We start from the raw sequence: 25872 nt of genomic DNA on the forward strand, positions 1-25872 counted from the left end.
TGACTGTGATGTCACTGATGATAATGATGGGCACTTGAATCTATGTTGTAAGGAAGTGGTCTAGTCTACTTTACTGTGTAGTCAAAGTTTTGAAAACATAAAAAAGGTGACTCCTCCCGCATATACAGTATACTACATATTATATTAATCAACCAGCATATTAGGAACAGAATGGATTTTAAAAAGTTAAGGGGGGAAAAAAACAAGTCACCTTAAAGATGTTTGGCTCCTTGATGTCCAACTGGGCCATGTTCCACAGCTCCGTATGATGTCTGGAATGTCTCAAACTGTGGCCAGAAGGCTTTGGTCCTGTCAGCCACACCACCCCAATGGCTAAAAGGAATCCCAGTCCAACCCCAAGCAGCATTCCACCAATGTAACTGGGCAAGGGTAGTACAAAGTAGCAATAGACTAATGCTGTTAGGGTGATAAGAGTGTAGCGTGGAACACTTGGTGCGGACTCTTCACTTTCGGATTCATCTTCACTGCACGGCTCAGTGGCAGTGCTGCCCCTGTGTAGCATTCTACTTCGATTTGGCATCCCAGTAACATCTTTCCTATCCCCTCTGTTGCCATCTGTACATGTCTCAAAGTCCTCATTGTAGAGGATGCAGAATTCCTCATCTTCCTGCTTGGCGAGAGCAGACATTGAGCACTTGTCCAAAGACATGGACCCGAGACATGATTTGTTGGGGCTCTTGGCGTCACCCACGTTTTGACACGGCACTTCAACCTGACCGGATGCGGCACTGTTAGGGCCTTCCACCTGCCAGTCGTTGCCCTCTTCCTCCTTGATACAGTAGCTGTTGTTGTTGTTGCTCTCCATGTTGCCGTTGTTCAGACAAGCCATGTTAGAGAGTTCTGTGGGACTGGTAGAGAGAGCCTTAGGCCGATAGATCATGCTGCCACTCCCGACAGCGCTGCCGCTCTTCTCATCTATCATCTTACTCAGGAGCTGGAGGGGTTCGTAGATGGCCTCAGACAGACGGCGCTTGGTGTCTTCAATTCGGGCTTCGACGTCAGAAGAGACCTTGAAGAAGGAGCGACTATCCTGCGACGTTTGCTGAGGCGAAGGCACTGTTTTGGAATCGCCAGTCGACGACACGGCAACGGTTGGCATACGCGACTGGGTGAACTGCTTGAAGCGTTGCAAATTGAGGGATTCTGGAAGACGGTAAGAAGAGGAGGACGAGGAGGAGGACTCCTGTGAGGTATCCGAGGATAAGGATTTGACAAGGTTCTTCATAAGCTGTCTGTGCCTTACCGTTGCAGGGGCGGGAGGAGGGAGCCCCTCACGAGGCTCAAGGTCAGAGGAGAGAGACTTCACCATGCTGAAGAAGGGTTTGTCACTGGGAAAGGGAAAGCTCAAAGATTTAGGCCGAGATGAGGTGGGATTTGAGCCTCTCCGTTCAGTGGGAGTGTTGGCATTCTGATGATCCAAAGCTCGACAAAGTGCAGATGGCGGTTCAGGAACAACTACAATTTTGGCCACAGAGTCCAATGGAATCCCTTCAAACATCTCTTCACTTGCCTCTAAGGCCGTGGCGATGTTCGAATCATCCTGATCGGGACAGATGAGGGAGACAGAAAGTTTTTCTTCCTCCTCCTCTTCCTCCTTCCCAAGAGCCGAGAAGTGGATGGTGATGGTCTCCCTGCTGAGCGATCGCTGGACCTCGAGCTTTGGGGCAGGGGCGGGCAGCCGTGGATGTGGGTCAGTGGACTGAGCTCTGTCTCCATGGCTAGAATAGTGGGTTGTCATCGCAGTTTTCCCACCGAGTTACAGTCTGCCAAGAGAGAGAGGAGACAGTAGGGAGAAGGGATTTAGACACTGATCTCAATAGAATTAAATAAAGCAATCTTTGTTGTAGTTTCACATCATCCTAGCCTAATAATGTAAATTCATTACATTAACGTGTAAATTCATCAGAAGAAAGAAAGAAGAGATGCTGTAGGAGATTATACACATTATTTCCTGTAATACAATCATCTACAGTCAAACCGGTTGATTCAGCTGTGATGACTGCTTGCATGGAATGTGACTCATGCATGTCTTCTATTCCTTTAGACATTTTGTGTGTGTGTGTGTGTGTGTGTAGATCTGTGACACACACACACACACACACACACACACACACACACACACACACACACACACACACACACACACACACACACACACACACACACACACAAGATGATTACACCTGTTCACAGTTCACACTCACCTCCTGCTGACTGACTTAACACACAACACAACGGTCTGCCATTCCAGCTTTCTTAATTATTTTTTCTTCAGTACAGTACAGTATCAGTACAGTATTCTTTCCTCTCATTTGTTCTATGCACAAAAAAGATGATTCTTCTGATTCATCTTCCCTAATCTCACCTCCGTCTCTCACATCTAATGTTGCTTCCCATGAGTGGGTGCTTAAGTTCCTGTTCACCCATGTGAATAATAAACGGGAACGCAAAAATGTAACCAGATCGAGACGCTATACAGGCCTATCTGCCTCTTGGAACTGGCTGTAGATTAGAAAAGGATGGCATTTGGCGAGGAACATGAGATATATCAGGAACACTCCTACTCTATAAAACGCGGTGATCCTGTGACTGTGACTTGCATTCAAACCTTGACCTACAAACATACACGTCAAAGATTGCATGAATTTCCCCACCAGTCTTAACAGCTTATTTCTTATCACTTAAGGTTGTAAGAGTTCAGGGAAAGCTGTGAAAAATACTGCATACTGGTATGTATGGCATTTATCCAATAGTTTTTTAATAGCCCGCTATGAAGACTAGACAATACGAATGAAAAAGAATCATGCGTGATTGTGACAAATTTCACTGGTAGGTATTGTATACCATGCATTTTACCTCTACCATAATACTATTAAGTAAAAATGTGAAGAATAATATATGTATTACACCCACATTCACTGGAGTGGGTGAATGTGTAATGGCTAGCTGGGATACACTGTACAGTCCCTCTAGAATGTGAAGGTTGGATTCTTAAACACAGGACAGGGTCCCCAGACTCCCCACCCCACCTATGTAGGCTCATTGTCGTCTCCGCCAGGCTGAAGGCATGGCAGAGACTATGTTTTTTCGCCCCTGTTCGTCCTTCCGTGTGTGTGTGTTGTGTGTGTCCGTCAGTCTGTGTACAGATAAGGGGCCTGATTCTTCAAAAACGAAATGCGCCAGAGTGTAACGGTGGCGGAAACAGATATCGTATTTATCCGTCCGATCAAGCTACGTTGAGATGACGTGTTATTCAGAGAGTGGTGTGTAACACAGGTGCGCTGGCGTATCGCAGGTGTATGTCATACTGAATTCAGCTGGTGCAAAGTGATCGGAAAAGCACCCGACAAGTTGACAACCTCATCTGCATTGATCCACGCCCCATATCGTACCATAAAAGGCTTCAAGCATGACTCAGCAGACAGCAGTTTGAGATCCGTCTGTCAAAAAAAGAAAAAAGGCTTTGCAGCCGCAGACTGCACCATTGTATATTACCACTGTAGGCTACTATATATGTACAAACTGACATCAATCCATCAAAGGACACCAAAGGAAATAAAAATATTTCCAAGCTTACAGCGGTGCGTGCTCTGCTGAAGCAATATAATTATAATTTATTTAATTAAGTTCGGGACCAAGGCGGGTGCTCACTCACACCTTTGCAGAGGTAAAACATATCCGATATTTAAAATATTGGATATATGTCAATGCAAAAGTCGTCTTTTGAGAGAGAGCTAGAGATAGAGAGAGAGAGAGAGAGAGAGAGAGAGAGAGAGGGAGGGGGGCATGGGCCCGCCTCGACACTGTTTGCGCGATAAAGAACAGTAGCCTATACATTCATAAGTGAATAATTATAGGCCTATAGCCTATAGGCCTGGGATCTTCTTGTCTGAAGAAATTATAATCCAGTGAGTTTATCCAGTGAGTTAAACTATTCTGTGTGTGGCATCCATGCATGTGATCAATATCAATATACATTATTATAAAGTCTGTCCGTCATGTTTGTGAACAAGCGAGTGGAGGTGAGCTGGCTTTCAAACACGCTGATGCCATTCATTAGGCTATAAATGTGGTCTTCTATTTTTTATATAGGGCTATATAGCCCTATTCATTCCCCCCCCCCCCCCCCCCCCCCCCCCCCCACACACACACACACACACACCCTGCACACACACACACACACACCGACCGACAGTCAACTGACTCAAGGAGCTCCGTAACAAAACAATTTCAATAGGCCTGCCGCCTACTGCAGGCATTACTAGGCCTACACTAAACAATGTTGGATTCGTACAGTGCAGAATGCAGATAAGCCTATGTTCTTATTATAATTGTGAGTTTGTTTTTTAACATGCAGCGCGAGTCCGCGAGAGCCGATCTACAAGCTCACAACCGTTGCACTTCGAGTAGAAGGCTGCCGAGTGAGCAGCCCCAATCGCGCATGATAGAAATATCCTAATGCATGCATTTAGGCATACAAGTGCACTCGGCTTTTATATATATATATGGGCTATCATTTTTTTATGTGCTGATCGACCGATATGTTGCCTACATATTTTATCTGAGATTTGGGAACAATTTATTGATTCAGCATGAAGACTTTGGCGGAGTTTCCGACAAACCTAAGTGAGCGTCAAGTTCACGGTCATTTCCATGAATTCCAAATTAATGTGGGAAATCCACGTAAATGCCTTTACGCTGATATATTGACGTGACGCTAGCGGAAACGCGTTGAAGAATCAGGCCCAATATCTGGCACCCTTGGCCCGATTGATGTGAAACTGTGCACACATACTCCTTGGAGGCCAGAGCAGAACCTCTGCCCCAAATCTTTTACATCAGCCAGTTATAGCGCCAGGAAGCCGATATTTGCAAAACACATTATCTCCTCATGGTGGTGCTACAACAGCCCATAATGGCCTATAATTCTTACAATAAACATATTTTTCCCTGGATAACTAGGATCATGATACAACGTATTGGCTCTTTGTGTGATGGATATAAATGTATGCCATTTTCTTCTTCAAAACACACTTTTTCCTACTACTCATACAGACTTTTGGCCAAACTCACACACATCGGTAGGTACACATTCTCTCTGCTGTCATGTGATCAAGATGTATAAGTTAGATTTTTCAGATCCCATTCCAAGTGGCTAGAAACCAAAGTTTGCCAGCCCTGGGTAGGCAACCTGGCCTGTTGGAGACATGTGCCTTTTCTAGTAGGCAAATGTACTGTATGTGCTATGATTCTACCATTGACAAAATAACATACCTCAGCTTTGCTTAAAAATAGACCCATCTTTCTTCTATTTCTGTCTTGTTAAAGGTATATTCAGTGATTTCACTCAAAAAACCTTAGGTTTCGTTTTTGGCTGGGACCTAAGCCTTTCATCCAATCAGGATAGAGAGCCAAAAACGAAACCTAAGGTTTTTTGACCCCCAGGGGTTAACTGGGGACAGGGAGGAACTCCTTACATGGTCAACACACTCTATAGTAGAGGATTATCACAACAAAACAAAAAAATAAGTGATATTTGAATTAAGTGAAATCACTGAATATACCTTTAAGTGCACAGAAGAACTGATCAGCCTCCCTACCTCCAACTGATTACTACTACATTCATAATGCATGATATCTGCAGAGACAGTCAGGGAGTTATGGATTTTTGCTGCTTGTGTGGAACAGTGTACTTCTGCGCAACAATTAGGAATCCTACTATAAAATGAAGGAACCTTTGTCTGTTCATCAGTCCATCGTGCTGTGTAATCCGCATATTTCTCCTCAGTGGGTCGATCTAACTCCCACAAGGCCATTGACCATTAGCATATGAAGACGGTGACAAATTCCCCAAATTTAAGCTGTTTATTAGCTTTTTGTCATCTCTGTCATACAGTAAGCAGCGGAGATTGTGTGTTCCTCGGGCCGTGTTGTCACTTTTAATTTTTGGGTTCGTGGGTTGTTGATAGAGGACACGCAACACCTCCGGAGAGGAAATTTCTTTCATTCGTTTGTTGAGGAAGATGGACACACTGTTATCCTTCTGTTCGCCTGTGCAAGGAACCGAAGGAGAAAGACAATAGAAGTCATCATAATAGGTTGTTTACAGACATTTGGCAATGGCAGCCTTGTCCTGACAATCGAGGTGGCATCAGGCCCAGCCAGACTGGCTCACCCAAACACAGGCCCGACCTGACCACTCATTGTCACATGGTCACGAGTGTGCTACTTGCCCCATCGGGCAGTCAGCCAGCCGCCCGCATCCCTGGCTGGTCAGCCCACAGGGTCAACAGCAGCACAATGACACCATTCTAGTGGGCTGCAAGCCGGAGAGATGGACCTTATTATAGCATCTACAGTATAAAGAGAACATATTAGGCCTAGGCATAATTTTTTCTCGAGCAGTAGAATCCATACAGTAAGTCAGATGTGTCTTTCTCGTCTGTGCTGATGTGCAGACTGGGCGGCGGCCGGTGTTGAATGAACTAATGGTGCCATTGACACTGATGGCACTAATTACAGAAGCCTCATTAGCCCCGGTGTTATGAGCTCATTATGGACATGGTTCACAAGTCTCTCCCACTGCATCTGCATCCAACACACGCATGCACACCGCGTGTGTGTACATGAACAATCTGGTTATTTAAAGTAAGGGATGTTACAGTAGCAGGCAGTCACAGTTTTGGTTTGAGTCATCAGAGGAAGTTGTTGGATTTCATGGGGCGTATGGGGAGTGGTATAACTGTCCAAGTATTCAATAACGTAGCCTAATTTTCTGCCTTTTGTAACCTTTTAGGAGTCATGCGTGGTTAAAGTTCACATATTGTAACCTTTTCCAGAGTGATATATGGTTAATCTCAACTACAGAACTATAAATGGACATGAAGACACTTTCACCCTTTCACACTTCACCCTTTTTCCAAAAAAAAACCCACATTTAATGACATTTAGAAGATTTAGAACACTTTCCTGGGAGTCTTTATGTGTGTAATATGTGACTTTAGATATTTTAGATTTTAGCAGTGAGTTCCAGTGCTTAGAGTATATACTGTATGAATAGAGATGGCATCCGAGTTCTCCTTCCATCCACATCCACTTGCATTAAGTTGCTCAAAAGCGCATGAGGCGATTTCACTCCTCCTTCCGTGTAGGAACAGAGTGCATTCTGGGATGGATTTGCCCCAAACACATGAACACGCTGCCGTTGAACGTGCACGAACGTGCTGCCGTCGTGAACGTGCACAATGATAGTCAACGGACCAGCGCGTTCATGTGTTTTGGTCCACGCTGCAATACCAAATTCGGCCACCATGTCCATTTCGCCTCAGGGTTTCCTCTGGGTGCCGTCTCTATTCATATATACTCTAAGGTCCAGTGTCTCTGATGTCATCAACACTGGGCTCACTTCCTTCCTGGACTTCCTGGAATTCCCATAATGCTTTGGTGCACTGCTCCTCCTTGTGGATAGGGGGAGGGCTGTCTTACTGAGACAACATGTAGTCCAGGAAGGAAGTTAGCCCAATGTCCATGACATCAGAGACACTGAGCTCACTGCTAAAATCTAAAATATCTAAAACCACATTACACACATGGATGGTGGAAAGTGTAGAAAGTGTTCTACATCTTCTAAACATCATTAACATTATTATTTTTTTCCCGCTTTAAGCAGTGACAACGCAAAACAGTAATTGTAGATTCTAGACTAGGGATGTACCAAACTACCAATATATAGTACTTACTCTAAAAAGACACATGCTGTCAACAAGTTCAACTCATTTTGTACCTGCATTTGTGCAAAGAAATGTGGTATTGGGTGATATGGAAAGGAAGTAATCCGATATCGTCATCAGCCTCAAAAACAGTGTTAGTGTTATCTCTACTCTAATCAATAATGTTTAATAACTGCAAACACTAAAATAAGAGAAACACTGTGAAAGCCAGAAGTCCCAAGTGTGACGCAATATTTAATGTGTAGCTGGAAAGCACACTGACCGGAACTGCTGACCCACTGTTCCCTCATTCCAAGAGCTACTGACTTTTGACCACAACAATAATCTGACTATCATCAATAGTCACTCTGCCTAGTGCTTTTAACCAGTGATGTCTTAGTTGTTTTGAAGTCAGGCCTTACTATTACAACACAAATTCATATAAGATTTTATATTCTGGAGTCTGGACCTCCTGATACAATATCAATTCTTATGGTGCCAATTTTCTTTGTATTGCTATTATGTACAGTAAATGAATATTGATTGAAAATATGACCATATATCATTTTGTTATAGTTATGACAATATCATAATTGACAAAGACAACCAATTGAGATTCATAACTGAATCAATTATTTGTGCATTCCATGCCATCGTGCCTAGGCAAGCAGAATGTGCATTCTCTAGATTAGAAAAATCTGGTATCTGGTTGTCATGTCAACAACCTATGGCTACTAGTATCAACACAAAAGAGTGAATCACCTCGTCTTTAACCCTTTCCGGGCACAGGGCGAGATCGGACGAGATTATTTTTTGATTTTATGCCGCCTAGGACGAGGTTGGACGAGATTTGTTTTTATATTTGCAGGCGCTATAAGACACTCTCCCCCACCCTGTGACAAAGTTTGGTAGCGCTGCGATAAAAGACAGGCCCTAAAGTATTCAATCACACCATGACAACACAGGCTGAGCCAAAAAATGTTCCCATGAGCCACAAAATCCTCCACTCCAGTCTGACCCAGAGTCGTCGGGACACACTGTCACTGACCCACAGCACATAGCAAGACAAAAGCAGATCAAAGACACCAGCGATCGATCAGGGCTAAAATGCCCCCCCCAAAAAAACCTGGCCGGACCCCAAACGAGCCAGCGAGACGCTCATGCCAGGCTACGAGCGAGCCAGCGGGCAGCCTGTTGGTCGCCGCCGTGGAGCCGTGGAAGTCCCCGCTGAAGTGCGCGCTGGACCCAGCCGTGGACGAGCTGGCAAGCGGCCGCCAGGTAATCCAGGCCCTGGCCAAACCACAATGTATGCCTTCCTGGTTGCCCTTCCAAATCCAGAGACTGGATCAGAGATGGAAAGTTCAGACGAGGAGGAGGAACAGTCCAATACGCAAGGAAAAGAAAAAAGAAAACGAAAACAGTACTGTGACTGTCCGATGATACACTGTCTGCATCGGAGGATGCAACAGTGTCCGCGCCGCGGTCACCGGATCAGCTGGGAGCGGGACATCCGGCGGGGGCGGGACATCCAGCGGGGGACGAAGGTGATTGGCTTCCCATGAGACCGAAACGAAAATGTGTTCAAAGGATAATGAGTAGGCTAGTAAGTGCAATTTTATTTAGTTTTATTTAGTTTCGGACGGGGGTGATCTCGTTGCGACCGGGCCGCCGGATGGAGTAAATGGAGTTACTGTTTGAGTCTCATTCATGGGGTGAAAATAAGATTTATTCAACAAAAACACTTTTTTATACTTTTTTTTAACTTTAACTGCTTGAAGACAAATACTGTACATATATCAGATAAGTCACTATAGAAAAAGAAAAAAGTTTCAAGTGAGTATTCTGCTTGAGAGAGTGTCTTTCACAAAAGTGCTGTTTTCTCAGACAAATTATTTCAGAGGGCTGATTTTGATGAAACCATGACCTATTCAACTGCCTATAACTAAAGAACGGAACATGCTACAAACATAATTCTTTTTTTGGGGGAAAGATGAGACTTATCACTTTCATATGAGTTATTTCATGACATTGGGACATATTCACATAATATTATATATGGGCTTTGACAGATTGGTCAAATGTCCACATGCCTGGAGGAGAAGGGGAATATAATGAAAACAAACATGGCCTGGAAAGAGTTAAGGACGGTGCCATGCCGTTTGGGACACGTTTGTTTATCTCTAGCATGCAAATAATCAGACTGATAAAGACATTAGCCAAAGCTACAAATGTAGTAGTAATTGCATTCCCATTTCTCTGCATGATTGTTTCATGAATTCTATTCTCAAGAGGAATTGTTTATTGGAGAGGCTTTAGCCTTCACTTCAGTGTATCCAAATTCGGCCAATATTTCAGACTAGGGCTGCAGGGCATCATATTCATATCTTAGGCGGTCGTGTAAAATAGACTATATTTATGACAGAGGTGAAAAGGAAAACTTTTCTTCTCTTACATTCAAAATGCCAAATGTATGCTTCCGCTAGAAATAAGTTGCTCAATACAAAAAAATATATATTTTCAACTGAATTGTTTGAAAATAATCTTGAAAGCGTATTTCGATTATGGTCCTTTGAGCATAATGTACATGCATAATGTACATGCAAACTGATGTTCTTTTTTTGGGGGGGAGGGGTTGTGGTGGGCGTGTACCAGAGTTAATGCTACCATACTTCATGCGTGCGTAACATAACACAAAGCATCAGCCCAGTGAGCCCACTGCCCTTTTCACGGGTCACTTGGGAATCTCTTTGAATCATAACACACAACACTGTGATGGAAAATACCTTCAATGGTAGAGCTGATCTATGGAACACCACAATACTAACCCAGGCCATTACATCTGATGTTTACATTAAGAGGAAAAGCTAAAATGTTAATTTGTATAATTTGTGTACATTCATACATTAATTAATCACTAAACTATTGCAAGGCCTATCAATGTATTAAAGAAAATAATACTAAAACCTATTCTAATGAATATAATGGAAGGCCAGTGTTGTTTAGGGATGGGTCCGATTAATCGATTATCGTTGATAGGACCCGAAATCGATTATGAAAATTAATAATCGATAATCGGTTTTTCTTTTCTTTTTTTTCCTGTTTTTTTTTTTTAATGAAAATCTGTTGGAAAGGCAATATTGTCATCCAAACAGGACAGGGCTATATGCCTACCAAAGTGTGCCTGGGATGTGTCTGTGTAGCTGCATGACTGAGAGTGAGTGGAGATTGATTCCAATCAAGATACAGGTTTGGAGGATTTAGCAGGTGTTGGGAATTTACCTAATCAGGCCTAGGCTGGGGTTGCTATGGTGATCAATTGGATCAACAGTGGTCCAGGGAGTTAGTAACCAAATGGACCCTTATTAACTCTCAAGAGTTACAATTATTGTTAATCAACTACATCAGGGGTTCCCAAACTTTTTTGACTTAGGTACCCCTTGGGGGGAAGATTTTTTTTATTTGTAGGGTTCATTAAAAAAAAAAAAAAAAAAAAAAAAAAGCCCCCCCCCCCAATAATCGTTAATATTGAATTATACAAATCGATTTTCATTTTGGATTTGAATAGCTGCTTTTGAATAAATAAAATTCCTTTACGTTTATAGGCTCTGTCCATTAACAGTAGTCTGTTTATAGGCTCTGTGCATTAACAGTAGTCCTGTGTTTCCAGAAGGTGGCGTACCTGTTTTCCTGTTCAAATCTGCTGCCGAGCCAATCAAATTAAGCTATGGGACAGTGTTGATTTGACGGCAAATTTAGATAATAAAATTCCATTTAGTTTTAGTCATATTTGAGTCACCTGAAATGTTTTAGGGTTAATCTAGTTTTAGTCGGCCAAATGTCATACGATTTTAGTCGACTAAATCTACAGTTGATTTTGTCGACAAAAATGCATTTTGGCGGGCCTTGATGGCGTCGTGAAGGCTTATGCATTGTGAGCTTCTAGATATGCTATTTTCAGAGCGCAACAGCCGAGCACAACCAAACATAAAATGATCTCTTCTCCATCTCCACTAGTCCCTCCCTAACATTTTAGTCTATTTTTGTTTTGTTGACGGAATTGTCAGTATATTTAAATTAATTTAATAGTAAATTAATTTGTGTTCGTCAGCGAAACACACACTTGACGAAATCAACACTGATGGGACAAGTAGCTGGAACAGGATTACGCACACAGACCCCATTGTGTCTGAGCTGGAAGGGGAAGGGCCATCAGCATAATGTCCAGAGAGACTGGACAACATCTGGGCCTGTGAACTCCCTACCAGGCTAAAACTCACAGCTGAGCAATTCAACAATATCGATACCAATATTTAATTATCTGGCTATATTGTTAACTTCAAGTCCTCCATGAAGAGCTATCTGGACCCAGGGTAATTATAACCATAGCTGAGTCGTAACAGGTTCCACATACAGGACCCATGTTGTCTAGTTAATACAGGTTCCACATACAGAACCCATGTTGTCTAGTTAATACACTGGACATTTTGAAAGAATACTTATTGATTCTATTTAAGGTTTCCGATAGCAGCAATAATTAATTTCAGTCACTGACTACAGATAACTCAATTAGGAAGATGCAATATTTGTTTTGGTTGTCAGACACCAGCAGCAACACACTTCCAATTACCACATTTTGTTATATACTGCATGGGTGGGCAACTTTGAAGTTGAACTTTGAACTTTCCACACTCACTCCACATTGCATATTACTGTCGTAACGCGCCCTGTGACACGTTTTGAGGTTGTAGATCGGCTATTTTTTGCTATTTTTTAATTGGAATCCTGAAAAGTAACATTTTTATTTCTTTTCAAATGCCTTTAATTATAGTTATGTTAACTTTATGAATTAAATTACAAATATATTGGACATAAAAAAGGCAATACAATTCTAATACTAGTCATTCAGTCATGTTTGCAAACTTTGCATGTTCGGAATTGTAACAGCTGAATTGTAACAACTGAAATAAATAAAATATTTATTTGGATGTTACTCTACAGTATGGGCCACATTAAGTGAAGGGTGGGGCCTGCATGTGGCCCCCACGCCGCCAGTTGCCCATGAATGATATACTGTATCGACCCCGTCTTCATGTGGGGCGATAACAACAGCAAAACAAAGGAACAGAAACCATTTCTGAAGTATGCAGTAAAACCGGTGGAGCAAGCGAAGCGAGAAAGCTCTGTGCCAGGGAAACGAGATAAATTCTGTAAACTGAAAACAAAAATGTGGTTTATAGGTCATCAAGGAAATCATCATGTCTCAGGTCAGAGCTTTACGTTGCTCCAGTCACTTAACTGCTGCCATGACATCAGTGAGTCACTCGATCGTAAATTTATGCTCTCACGTGTAGTGAGAACCGTGTAGTGTAACCCCAGCACCAAACAATACGCTAAATAAAAGTATCCAATTATGGACCAGATCACGTCTTATTACTGAATTACTGAGAAATCTGTCCAAAAAGGGGCCACTTCACCCCTTTTGCAACCAGATCGCGTTTTAATTATATTTGGGAAACAAGAAACACGTTCCTGGGGTTTTTATGTGGGTAATTTGTGTTTTTAGATACTTTAGTATTTCAAAGTGTCTGTGATGTCATGGACACTGGTCTCACTGCTGGATTCCTATTTCCTACAATGACCAGAATGCTTTGCTGCACTCACCCCACCTTGTGGAGAGGGAGAGGGCTGTCTTACTGAGACAACATGTAGTCCAGGAAGGAAGTGAGACCAGTGTCCATGACATCACTGGCACTTTGAAATACTAAAATTATATCTAAAAACACATAAAACGGCCCAGGCCGTAGCGTAACGGTCTGGGCACCGGACTGGTGATCCAGTCGCGGTGTGCCGCGGGTTCGACTCCCGGACCCGACACGGCCTTTACCGCATGTCATCCCCCCATCTCTCTCCCGTTTCCTGTCAGCCTACTTTCTATCCCTTAAAAAATCAATAAAGGCGTAAGCCGCAAAAAAATATCTTAAAAAAAAACAAAAAAAACACATAAAACCCCCAGGAAAGTGTTTCTTGTCTCCCAAAAATCATTAAAACAAGATCTGGTTGCAAAATGGGTGAAGTGGCCATTTAACAACATATACAACGACTACAGTATATGGAGTTGTGAGTGCAACTAGTTGCATTGGGGCCTTGTAACGGTTGTTTAAAAAGTACCAACATGTAATTACTAAAGAAATGTGTCATCATCATCATCAGTTGGAAAATGCTAAACTTAACTGAGTACCTAAAAAAAGAAAAATCAGACCCGTCTGAACTGAGTGGTGCTGTACTGTACTGTAAGTACAGTACTGTAAGTACAGTACAGCACTGTAAGTGCTTGTTGACATGCTTGTTGTATCATGAAGACATATGCCTTGACTTTGTGGATGTAACCTTGATACACTAATATTTTTGTCCTTGTATACATTTCCTTTTGTGTGGACATAAATTGTTAAAGATTATGTGTGAGAGACACTAAATTACCTCAGTACATAGAAATACTGAATAAATTGCTGCTGTTTGTCGCAAATATACCAAGTGAATGCAAAACATTGAAATACTGCTGTCACCTTTCAAAAGTTTATACCAAGTTAACCTTTCCTATATGGATGTACTATTTCTGACAATCTCTATAGTTTTGTGAAATAGTCTTCCCTCTAAGTTGCAATGTAACACAGCTCTGTTTACAGGCTTATTTATTCCAATTTATATTTAATAGTACATCGTTTTGTTTTTCCGATTGTTTTGTTCCACTTTGTCAATGTAAAGGTGTGTTTTCTCATGTCAATAAAGCTCCTTTGAATTGAATTGAGAGGGAGGGAGGGAGAGAGACACACAGAGACAGACACATAGAGACACATAGAGAGAAGGGAAAGAGACAAATCACCAGAGTGATACTGTATACTGTAAGTGCAAACAATACATCCTCTTCTTCCTCTGTGACTATTTTCAAAACACTTGATAGAAGACTTGTTTATGGACACAAATATGTAAGGCTAAGTACCCTTTAATCCAAATCGGTTCAGTGACCCTGACGTTGCTCATGCTAAATAATGCATTCCTCACTTAACTACTTAAGTTCCTAAACAAGACCTCATTATATTTGAATGAGTTACATGGCTGAAACTGTGACCAGCTGTAGTTACAACCACCGAACCTCAGTGAGCCAAGTGTTAACGAGGATATCATGAAAAAATAAAATAAAAATAGGGCTTAAGAGGAAAATTGTGACACGCCACCCACAGGATGCAATCATTTAGGAAGGGTCAATCTTGTAAATATTTGATCCTACCTTTGATGTTATTTCCACACCACATCACTGACCAGCTTGTAACAATAGGATGCGCTACAGAGCAACACTGTGTCTAGATTGGCCTGACATGATTTCATCCAATTACAACACTGGGCAGGAGGCCTACTGTAATAGCCTCTAATTGACAAAGCATGGATACCACTTAACACATCTTGAACTTCCCAAACCTACAGTACCAGCGTAAAAAACCTGCCTGTGCCAACATCTGAATGCAAAGCCAAGCTGCACTTAAGGTTAACTTTGATTCTGCCTATGGGGTGGATTCTAGCAATGCTTTTTTTCACAGATTTATGCAAAACAAAAAAGAACACAAAAAAAGATTCCTATTGAAAAGCATTGGCAGAATCCGCCCGCATAGGCGTGATCAAAGTTCAGTGTGACTGCACTCTAAGGGCACGGCCACGTGATTCAGTATTTAGATATGTATCCTATATACAGTGACTCTATATATATAGTCACTGTAACTTAAAATCCACCATGTTAGATTTAAGCAATATTACACGAGAAGGTGTGCTTTACTGTCATTAATGACATGCCTTCAACACGGCCCCATCAGTCACCAAGACACCAATTAATCTAACATGGTTTTTCTTTTTCCTCTGGGTTTTTATAGGAAAGGGGGCCTAAATGTCTCGTCTATGAATACGAATAACACATATCTAAATATAGAATCCAGCTACTTAAAAAGCCAGAGTAGACATTAGAGTTACTCCAAACATATCGCTTTAAAAGGCAAGTCCACACCAATCCTACATGCAACTACTAGCTATGCAAGGTGTTGTGACGACTAGTTGCTTTGGTGCTTTCTGACCCTAAAGAGATAGTTCAGATTTTTATATTGAGGTTTGGTATCTCAGATCTCAATTATCTTCTCAAATAGTAATTCATCACGATGGTTACTATTAACATTTTGTAGCAATTTTAATGAAGACAAATTGGATTAGCAACTACAAGCCAGTTCTAGCCAGATTAGATACTGGCTTGCTGACTCATTGCCATTAGACATTAGTATTACTACTTGGTAGCAATTGTGCAGGTTTATATGCTGTTTCCAACAATTTACATTAAAGCAGAAGCTCTTAATCCAGAGCAGTTTATAATAAGCAAAAACAACACACGGTAAATCATACTATAATTAACCGAATGTCTGTCCGTGTGTGTGTGTGTCTGTCAGAAACAGTGCCGTAACTCCTTACTGCCTGCACCAATCACTCCCACTTTTCACACAGGCATTGACCATATGCATATGGAGGGCGTAACGAAGCCCTTTTTCGATTTGACACATTAATGATTATTTATTTATTTATTAGTCAATTAAACGCACCCGGGCGCAGTACCCTTCACGGGGGGGGGGGGGGGGGGGGGGGGGCAAATATCTCACAACGGGTAAGGACTAGTATATAAAATGCATGGAAATAGTTATCTAGGATCATAAGTTAACTAAACCTTGGTACACGTGTGATATTGTATTATATTAAATATACTATCCATCTATTGGTAGTCAGTTACAGCTGCTATAGCCACAAGGACCAGGGCCTGCTGCAATCTATATGGCCTGATCCACTGTTTTCAAATGAATCCCCATTACGATTCAAACTTCAATGCATTACAGTAAACAACAGGTAGTCCAGCAGATGCACAGACGTCACTGCTGTCACAACAACAGTGAACAGGCTACTGTATCCTACAGAGACTCCTTTTCCACTTGGCTGACAGTGACAACACATCCTTTGACTGGCTGCCTTATCCGTCTGGAATAATTAGATTTTCTTGCCACTCAACGCAGTTCCACAACAGCAGACTTCCAAGGCAACCCGTGGGACACAAAACATTGTTGAGGAGATACTGTAACTAGGTGGTGGTGGGATGTGTGGAAGAAGAAGACGGCTAGAACCTTCAATGTTATGGAATTCTATATGGCAAGAATGTAATGCTGTACCTTGCCGAAATCACTCAGATGACTACACTACTGAGCCATATTGTCATAACCTTGTGTGTGCACGCGAGCCTGCGTGCGTGTGTGTGCATGGGAGACTGCTCGTCTGTGAAAAAGTTTACAGGTACACGAGAAGGAAACAGGTAGGGATACACCATAGAACAACAGACCATTGTAGCTCATGGTGTAGGCATGGCTGTAATCCAATTAAAGAAAGCTGTACAGCTTGTTATTCTCACTGATCAAGTTTCAACAGCAGTGATCCATTTGTAACACCTTTTTTGCCTCGCAACTTAAAGGTTGGCTAAATCGCTTGGTTTGACATTCTCAATTTCAAAAGTAATAGACAGGCTATATTTATTCACCCTCTCATCTCTTTCCATAACAGGTCATTATTATGACGTGGTGCTGGTGCTATGATGAATGGTGTGTTGGTGACATCACAGAGAAAGAAGATGGTAACTGAAAAAGGCCTGTAATCGTAGTAGTAAATGACACAGATGCTTTCCTGGTTTTAAAGAGGGTGCAGAGTGCACCAGTTTGCATTAACACTAATGTCTTCTGAAAGGATGATGTATACAATAAAAGCAGGAGTGTGTACAAAGAACATAAATAGGGGAGAGAAAAAATAAAACACGACATGACATTGGTGTTACACAAAAACTGTAACAAAAAACTGTTTGGGAAGTGAGAAAACATGTGGCTGTGTAACTGACATTATGGACATAAATGCCTTTCTCACAAGGCACCAATTATTTATCATCATAGCTGTAATATGAGTTCTAATGCCAGAAAGACACACCTCAAGATGGAATGATCACACTTCACACTTACCTCTGAAAACCCTGAACATAAAAGTTTGACCTCTGATGACTAATCTTACGATGGCTGCGGCAAGCCTAAATATTTGTGTAATTAAAAATATATATTATTATTCAGAAAACTAAATTTAGATTGGATCAGCCGTCATGAATAACCTAGTCCAGAATCTATCCTGTGTGTGAATTGTAACAAGTAACCATGTCTCAGCTATTGGCCCACTAACCTCTTATATTATTAAACCTGTACTTCCTGGGATTAAAAAAAATCTGGAAATTAGGTTAGCAACAATGTATTGCTATTATAAAGCTTATGCCTCCCACCAGTTTCTAGTAAGGTGACAATAGAATAATGATAGCAGCCTTTAACAGAGCATACAAGAACAGGAACTGGAATAGGCTGACTTCTACATTTCTCACCTCATTCACTTTTCAGATGTGAAAGGAGAACCTCTCTGGACAAACACATGTGTCATTGCTAGGCAATGTGAGCATGAAGTAGCCCATTTCTCCCAATTCAAATAAGGTAAATAATGCCTTGGGGTACACTGGGATTATCCTAGACAAAAATCAGATTCATTTCAGGGGCCACTGCACTCTTAAGTGCAATCAGACCAGATAGAATACTAGATAGATTGTACTTGACAATGTATTGGTCCTATCTGGTCAGAAACAAAAACAAACATGTATTCAGTCATATACAAATAGGCAGTGTGAGAAGTTAGACAACCAAGTCATGGCCAATAAACTGGTGTACAGTCGACTAATTATTTTCCGGAGCACAATACTGAACATGTGTTTCTGATATTACGCCACAGTGCTAGTTGAACACAAATTCACAAACAATGTATTCAGATATTTTTTTTACAGCTAAAAGTACGATTGACACCTGTTATACTACATTGCAAACACAAGATGGACATCAAGGCATATTGGCTGTTAAAACCACAACAAAACTTAAATATCTTCAAATTAGACATTGGATTCAAGCAAAATCTATAGATTTCCCGAATATCCCGGAAAGATCCCCCCTGGAGGATCACATGTTTTGCACTCTTATCACCTCAACTAAAGGATTAACTTCCTCCATATATGTTATTCTAAACAATAATTTACCAATTTACAATACAGTGAACATTAAACATAAATGGGAGACAGACTTGGGATGCACCTATGATGATGTGGATTGGGAGAAAAATTTAGAGAGAGCTCAGAGGGTTCTGGTTTCCACCAAACATAGACAGATGCAATTTAACATTTTTCACAGAACTTACTTTACTCCGCTCAGGTTACACAAGATTGATAGAAGCATTTCCCCTATGTGCCAAAGATGTAAGATAACAGAAGGCTGCCTATTACATATGTTATGGAACTGCCCACTTTTAATTGATTATTGGAAGTTCATCATGTCTACTGTCTCTGATATCAGGTTGAAATACCACATGATCCAATAATTTGGTTACTGGGTGACGTTACATTGATCAACACAAATTTTAACAAAGCATATTTTGTGTTACTCGCCAGTACAGCTGCGAAGAAAATCATCTTGTTTAATTGGAAATCTGAAAAATCACCTTCACAGAGACACTGTACAATGTAAGAAGAAGGCCTGCTACTTTTGAAAAGATATGGGGCAGGTTCTTTGAGGTTCTACCTCTGGGTTGATTTAGTTTTATTTATATTGTTATTTTCATGTATTTATCCGAGTTGATGTTGTCAAGAGGTGTTGTGTACACAGTTTTTACAGTTTTTTGTCTTTTCCTTTTTGAGTTTGTCTTGTTTAAATAATAAAAAATCATGATTCTGTAAATCATTGTTGTAAATTATATCTGCATTATCAATAAATAAATCTTAATAATAAATAAAAACACACAACAAAACTGTATTCTGCATTCAACGAGAGAGACCCACTTCAGACATCAACCATAGGTGGTTTCATGTGGCTACCAATCACCATACATACATTACACAGTCAAATAATTAACTCTCAAAACAGTGTACAAATGAAACCAAATAGTAATGTATTTTACTACTGCAGAGGAAATCTGCTATTTTGACATGGTGTGCAGACACAGCGGAAACAGGATTTCTCACTAAATCATTTTGAGATAACCCTCAGCTGTACTCACTGATGCAAAAGTGTGACATTTCCCTTATCTGCACCTGCTACCCAAAGCTTACTGAGACTCACTTTCACTCACTCTCTTCCTTCTTGTTTCATTCTGTCTGACACCTGAGAGCACAAGACCTCACCTTGAGTAAGACTTGCCAAAAAACAAATCCAATACTGAAATAAGAATGGTCAAATATAGTGTTTGGGCATTTGGGAACAGCTTCCCAGGCCCACTGAAATGAGTTGTGTTGTATGCAAATCCAAAAATGGATGTGCCATTAACTGTAATGGCACTTATCCTATTCCGTTTCCAGGAGGAGGTTATTATCAACAATTAAAATAAATTAACTTCCTTAAGGAGCTAACCAGCTGATACTGTAAAAATAATAACATCGTAATTGGTTGAGCACAGGCTATAATTATTGTAATTTATTATATTCTAACTCTATGGGGTCTATGGAGTTTTTCAATCCATATTATCGTGGAGGGATGCATGACATCAGCATCTCCACTTATTATAAACCCTTGTGATATAGTGAATATTTAAAGAGGCAACCACACTTGACTTGCAATTGCTAATTGCATTATTTTAGTTTCATTTTTGCTGTTCACTGAAATGCACCAAGTCCAATTACTTCTAGTAAGTATATGTGAAACTAAAAACTTTTTTGAACAATGGTGTTGAAGAGAGTGCATAATCAAAGATAAATATGTTGGCATGTGATTAGATAGATTCTAGTCATGTTGTTCAGATGCATAGGTTTTAGTACTTTGCACAGATGCAAAGTATACATTTATATAGTAGTTTATTTGGACAGATGCTAGGCTTGATGTTTATCTACTACCCTAGTTACTTCGTAGAATATACTTATTTGTTTAGCACTCTCGTTATCAGACGGTTCCGACCTCTTACCCTGATGCTGATTGACCAACCACAGTACATGATGTTTACTCCAACCCTAACACTTACTGGATAAAAGAGGCTGCTAAATGCCTAAATCGTTAAGTGTACTTACTTGGTATGTTGATAAATGTTCTTCTAAGTAGGACACAGACAGGACAACCCACTCTGAGAGCTTCAAAACATGCATTGAGTAAATTAATAATAACAATTAAGAGTCAACTAAAACGCGTCTGACAACTTAATTACAGACACAACATAAAACCTGATTGCTGACATGCTACATTGGGGTCAATTTGTTCAGATAAACCTGTGAAACAACTTTTTCCTCTTGACAAGCAACACCCACACTTCAGGGGATAGCTTCAGTCTGTATTAGCCTATCAATAGCAGGCGTCTATACCTCACAGCCTTCTTGAATTCAACACAATGAGCACTATACTAGTCAGCCAAGGATATTTACGGAGGTGTGTGTGTGTGTGTGTGTGTGTGTGTGTGTGTGTGAGTGTGTCCTCCCAAGTCATTTGTATCAACAGGGAACAGATCGATAATCAGTTCAAATGTAGGCCTACTGGCAAAATTGCTTACCTCGTATTCTCAAGGCCATTCAATCCATCCTGGGAATTGCATCTGCTTCTCACACGTCGACTGTACTCGAGTACATGCAGGGATGATGATAATAAAAAAAAACATAAAAGCAAAGGCCATTCAAATACACACCAAACACAGACAGATGCTCTGCCATGTCATCATCCTTTATTAGAAGGCCTACTGAATGTGGTGAGTAGTTAAATTAGTCGTATTAAAGTAAAAAATGTCATGGAATATTCGCACTACGGCGTTGTTGATCGTTATAATGTCTATGAGCAAAAGACAGATTTTTCAACACATGACAATGTGAAGAAAGTAACTTTTTAGACCATCTGGTACGACAACTAAACTAAACCTACAACTTGTACTGTAGTAGCTACTTTATTATCCATCCAACTCGATACACGATAAAGAACGTCAACATAAAGTGGAAAAAACTAAACTTAAAACGCAGCCGCAACGAATCTTACCGTGACGTGTCCCGAAGAGTTCATGTGTTGTTGTCTCTCCGGACTGGGGAACAACAACACTAATAACCCAGTAATGAAAACAGGAAAGTTGTGTTTCTCGGCCTGACTGTTGACAGTTGTCTGATTATCTGGACTCAGCTCAGTTCCTGAATGAGGAAAAAAGAAAAACCAAACAAAAAAAAACAGCGGAGTCTCCCAAGGCTAGAGCAATCGAAGTCGGAAAAACGGCACAATTGGATTAAAATGCTTGACGATAGATTTATTAAAAAAAAAAAACTACTTTTAGCAGCAGCAGATTTAGCCAACGAGGGGCTAAGAGATAGTCTTATTTATTTATTTTTTATTACAGTTCCTGTTAAATCCTTGAATAGTTACGACATTATGGCTAATATGAATGGGATTCTCACATCGCAGTTATAATTAAAGCTCACCAGTCTCATTGTCATTAGTGGAAGAGAAGTTTTAGGCCTACAGTAGTTCTCAAAGTACGTCCACGGTCCAGGGGACCCCCACTGAGCGTACGCTCCACAACTTTCCAGGCCGGCCCAGACCCCAGCAATATGATTGATATAGGACCATTAGGTTCCATTTATTTTATAGCTCGTCAGTGATGATGTGAAGTTAAGTTAAATGAACACTGCAGGGAGAGGGAGTCCGTGGCCTAATGAATATGAATATGATCAAACTGCAGCTCAGTTGAAATCATAGACTGTATTGAAAATTGAAATCCACATACCGGTAGACCTGCATGGTAATGAACATGTCGCCATCTAGTGGAAATATATGGTAAGTGTTTATTATGCTCTGCAGCGCTCATCTCCAGATAGACTCTGTTGCATCCTTACAACTCTATGGTTGCATCTCCATCTATAACCCACGTGACATACACAGTATCATTTGAATTTTTTTTGCCTTTATTGATAGTATGACAGGAAAGGTGGTGAGAGATGGGGGGAAGACATGCAGCAAGGGTCGTCGGGATCGGGACTCAAACCCGCAACACGGGTCAAGATTGTCTAGGCTGGAGGTGCCTGGACCACTCGGCCGACGGCCGGCCCAGGCTACTGTTAACGGGTTACGGGTTACGGGTCGGTTAATGGTTATGTGGCGTGAGTAGAAACAAGTGCTGCAAAGTAACTATACCAGATAAACATCTAGCATCTTTCTAAATGCTATTTAAATAACATAGCATCTGTGCAAGCAAGCAGTCCTGTATGTTCATGTTCATCTATTAGATGATTATATCCATTTAAAATGAATATAATATAGAATAAATTGGTACAGCATAGCCATCTTAAACCAGTGGTTTTCTACCTTTTTCATATTTATTATAGGCCTACATTACATTATTTATTCTTGCATTACATTATTTGTTCAGCATTTGAGCCACAGACCACCATTTGATGAGATTTAGCCTCTCAGACCTAAAACGTGGGATATTTTCGTTTGATAAGATTTTGTGCACAATTCCATGCTGTATTGATGTACCATACCAAGTGTGGATTTAGCAGAAGACTGATCTAGACATGGTTGAGTGCCGGTGTCCTGAAACCAAGTAGATATTGGTTTTGCATATCTCATATTGAAATCCATGTACTAAGAAAGGAAGCTACAGCAACACAGCATTATCCAATACAACAGTGGACCACCACAGCTCTTTGCATCACCTCGTCAGTTTGCACAATTCTGGGGTTGTAAACAGATAACTTCATTGTATTCTGAAACATTTCCTCAATCTTATCAACAAGAAATCATTTGCACTTGTTTGCTACCACTGTTATTGTTGCTACCAATGTGTTAAAACACCACTCACTATATATCCTGTGTTTCAAGGGATCCAATTTGCCACTTGAATGAAATAGTCTGTGTGTGTGTGTGTGTGTGTGTGTGTGTGTGTGTGTGTGTGTGTGTGTGTGTGTGTGTGTGTGTGTGTGTGTGTGTGTGTGTGTGTGTGTGTGTGTGTGTGAGACTGTGTGTAGGTGTGTGTGTGTGTGTGTGTGTGTGTGTGTGTGTGTGTGTGTGTGTGTGTGTGTGTGTGACTGTGTGTGTGTGTGTGTGTGTCAGTGTGTGTGTGTGTGTGTGTATGTGTATATATATATATATATATATATATATATATATATATATATATATATAAATGCATGAATATGAAAAATATATATACATATACACATTGTACCAGTAAAATACCATAAAATAAAATGTTTTTGTTTTTTTGCCAAGGTGCCCTCCTTGCCAAGTGCCACTGTGCAGCTGCACATAGCCGATGGGATTGCTCAATCTGCAAATAGTCATAATAATATGATATACTTACAGCCTAAAACAGTCCAAGTCCGAATTTCATTCTGACCCCTCCACGAAAAGGCCTTGTTGTCCTGACCCCTTATCTATCATTTATACATTATTGATAAATAGTGTGGACTTAGACTGTTTTTCGTCTGTGGCATTCAATTAAGTATTTTCTGACCGCTGTTATTTCAGAGAAGAAACATTTAGCAAAGTTTTGTACCAACATTACAGAGTTAAAGTACTATCAAATGATGATCAAAAACATCCATAGGCATACAATTCTATAATTCACTTCACACTCAATTTCGGTAGCCATGTTGAGTTTGATCATATTAAAATGTCCATGTGTTTTTACTACGCATGGCTTCTGTCACACAATAGTTTAATGGAGAAGGAAAGATCCACTGTATAAGCTAATAATGTAATACTGGCCACCACCGTTTCCATGACAACCAATTTTGAAGTGTAGTTCCAGAAGTCATGCCCGTGTTTCCGAAACTCCAGTAGGCCTACTTTGCTAAAACAAATCACAGTGGAAACCATATAGAGCAACACCCCAAACACACTGAAGGCAGCCAACACTCGATCGAAGCGAAGGGGACACCGTGCAGTGCAATCACCTAATATTACCGCCAATGTGCCAAGGGACATGAGGAGACAGACATTGTACGACACCCCTGATAGCCAGAGTTGCCACCAATGAGGGACTCCTCCTCCCTTTCCTCCTAATGAAGCTCCATAGACCCCCTCCAAAAGGAGAGGGATCATCTGACAACCTCCCCAGAACTGGAGTACCTTGAGGAGGCCGGGCACACTGGCCATGTAGCCCCTCTGTTCCTGGGTGCGGATCACATAGGCCTCTGAGCTGTACGCCAGGAAGGTGAGACAGGAGAACACTGCGGCGGCGACAGAGCGCGAGATGTGCTGGCGGTCCATGACGAGCCAGGGAAAAAACACGCAGGCACTGAGACACATGAGTGCACCGAGAGCTGCCACTGTCACGGTCAGGTTCTTCCAGGAGACGGGGACGAGGCTGTGGAACTGGATTACGTAGAGAACGTGGATGAGGAAAGTAAGGACGAAGAAGAAACACCAGGTGAACATGCAGGACACCTTGAAGGTTGGAAGACGGTGTGGTTGAGGTGATGTCGATGTGTTGGCGTCGCCATGATGATGATGCAGCTCTGAGGACTCCATAGAGGCCACCAGACTGAAGGTGACACAGCCAGACAGGAGAGACAATGTCCGTACACAAAACAGGGGATTGGTGAAATCTCTGGCCTCCAACACGATCACAGGCATTGTGGCAACTCTGAATCTGCTGCTGCTTCGTCAAAATTCGTCTTATTCATTGAGGACGATTCTGGTGGTTCAAAAGCTTGCGATCAAGTCAAGTTTTGAAGAGAGTAGTCCAGTCAGAGGTTTTCATTCCTGCTAAAGGAAAAAATATATATCTTCTCATCTGTTCCGTATATATCTCACAGATTGTCTGAAAATCTCACTCTTTTAGTCCTTAGTTGCATCCCACTGTCAAAACAGGTCGCGTCTACTTCCTTTTTGAGGTTACAGCAGTTGAGTTTCAGCTATAGAGAGGTAGCTGCAGGTGACCACAATAAAAGATCTGTGCAAACATAGTTATCTTCCTCCCACGGTTGATTCTCGTGAAATGTTGTTCCCTTTCTTGGGGTAACCAACGACTTCCTGTCAGCCGTTTGGCT

The 25872-nt window shown here is 41.2% G+C and overlaps 2 protein-coding genes across 3 annotated transcripts in view; both read right to left on the bottom strand.

The window, feature by feature from the left end:
* The window catches only part of tex2 (testis expressed 2), a 40606-nt gene extending 18600 nt beyond the window's left edge, over window positions 1-22006 (bottom strand). For both annotated transcript variants that reach the window (XM_083765073.1, XM_083765072.1), the window contains exons 1-3: window positions 21866-22006; window positions 21393-21452; window positions 212-1784 (exon numbers count right to left, since the gene is read on the bottom strand). In XM_083765073.1, the coding sequence (XP_083621199.1) occupies window positions 212-1759 (1548 nt within the window). In that variant the 5' untranslated portion in view covers window positions 1760-1784; window positions 21393-21452; window positions 21866-22006. The remainder of the gene's footprint in view (window positions 1-211; window positions 1785-21392; window positions 21453-21865) is intronic.
* Window positions 22007-24508: 2502 nt separating this feature from the next.
* LOC310859105 (myeloid-associated differentiation marker homolog) lies at window positions 24509-25564 on the bottom strand (the record flags this gene model as incomplete). The annotated part of the gene is made up of 1 exon (XM_083765484.1): window positions 24509-25564. The coding sequence occupies exon 1, from the start codon at window positions 25454-25456 to the stop codon at window positions 24509-24511; it is 948 nt and encodes a 315-aa protein (XP_083621610.1). The 5' UTR covers window positions 25457-25564.
* Window positions 25565-25872: the final 308 nt, after the last annotated feature.

Source organism: Protomyctophum parallelum (genome assembly GCF_964188405.1).
Source record: "Protomyctophum parallelum genome assembly, chromosome: 5".
NCBI classification, from domain to species: Eukaryota; Metazoa; Chordata; class Actinopteri; order Myctophiformes; family Myctophidae; genus Protomyctophum; species Protomyctophum parallelum.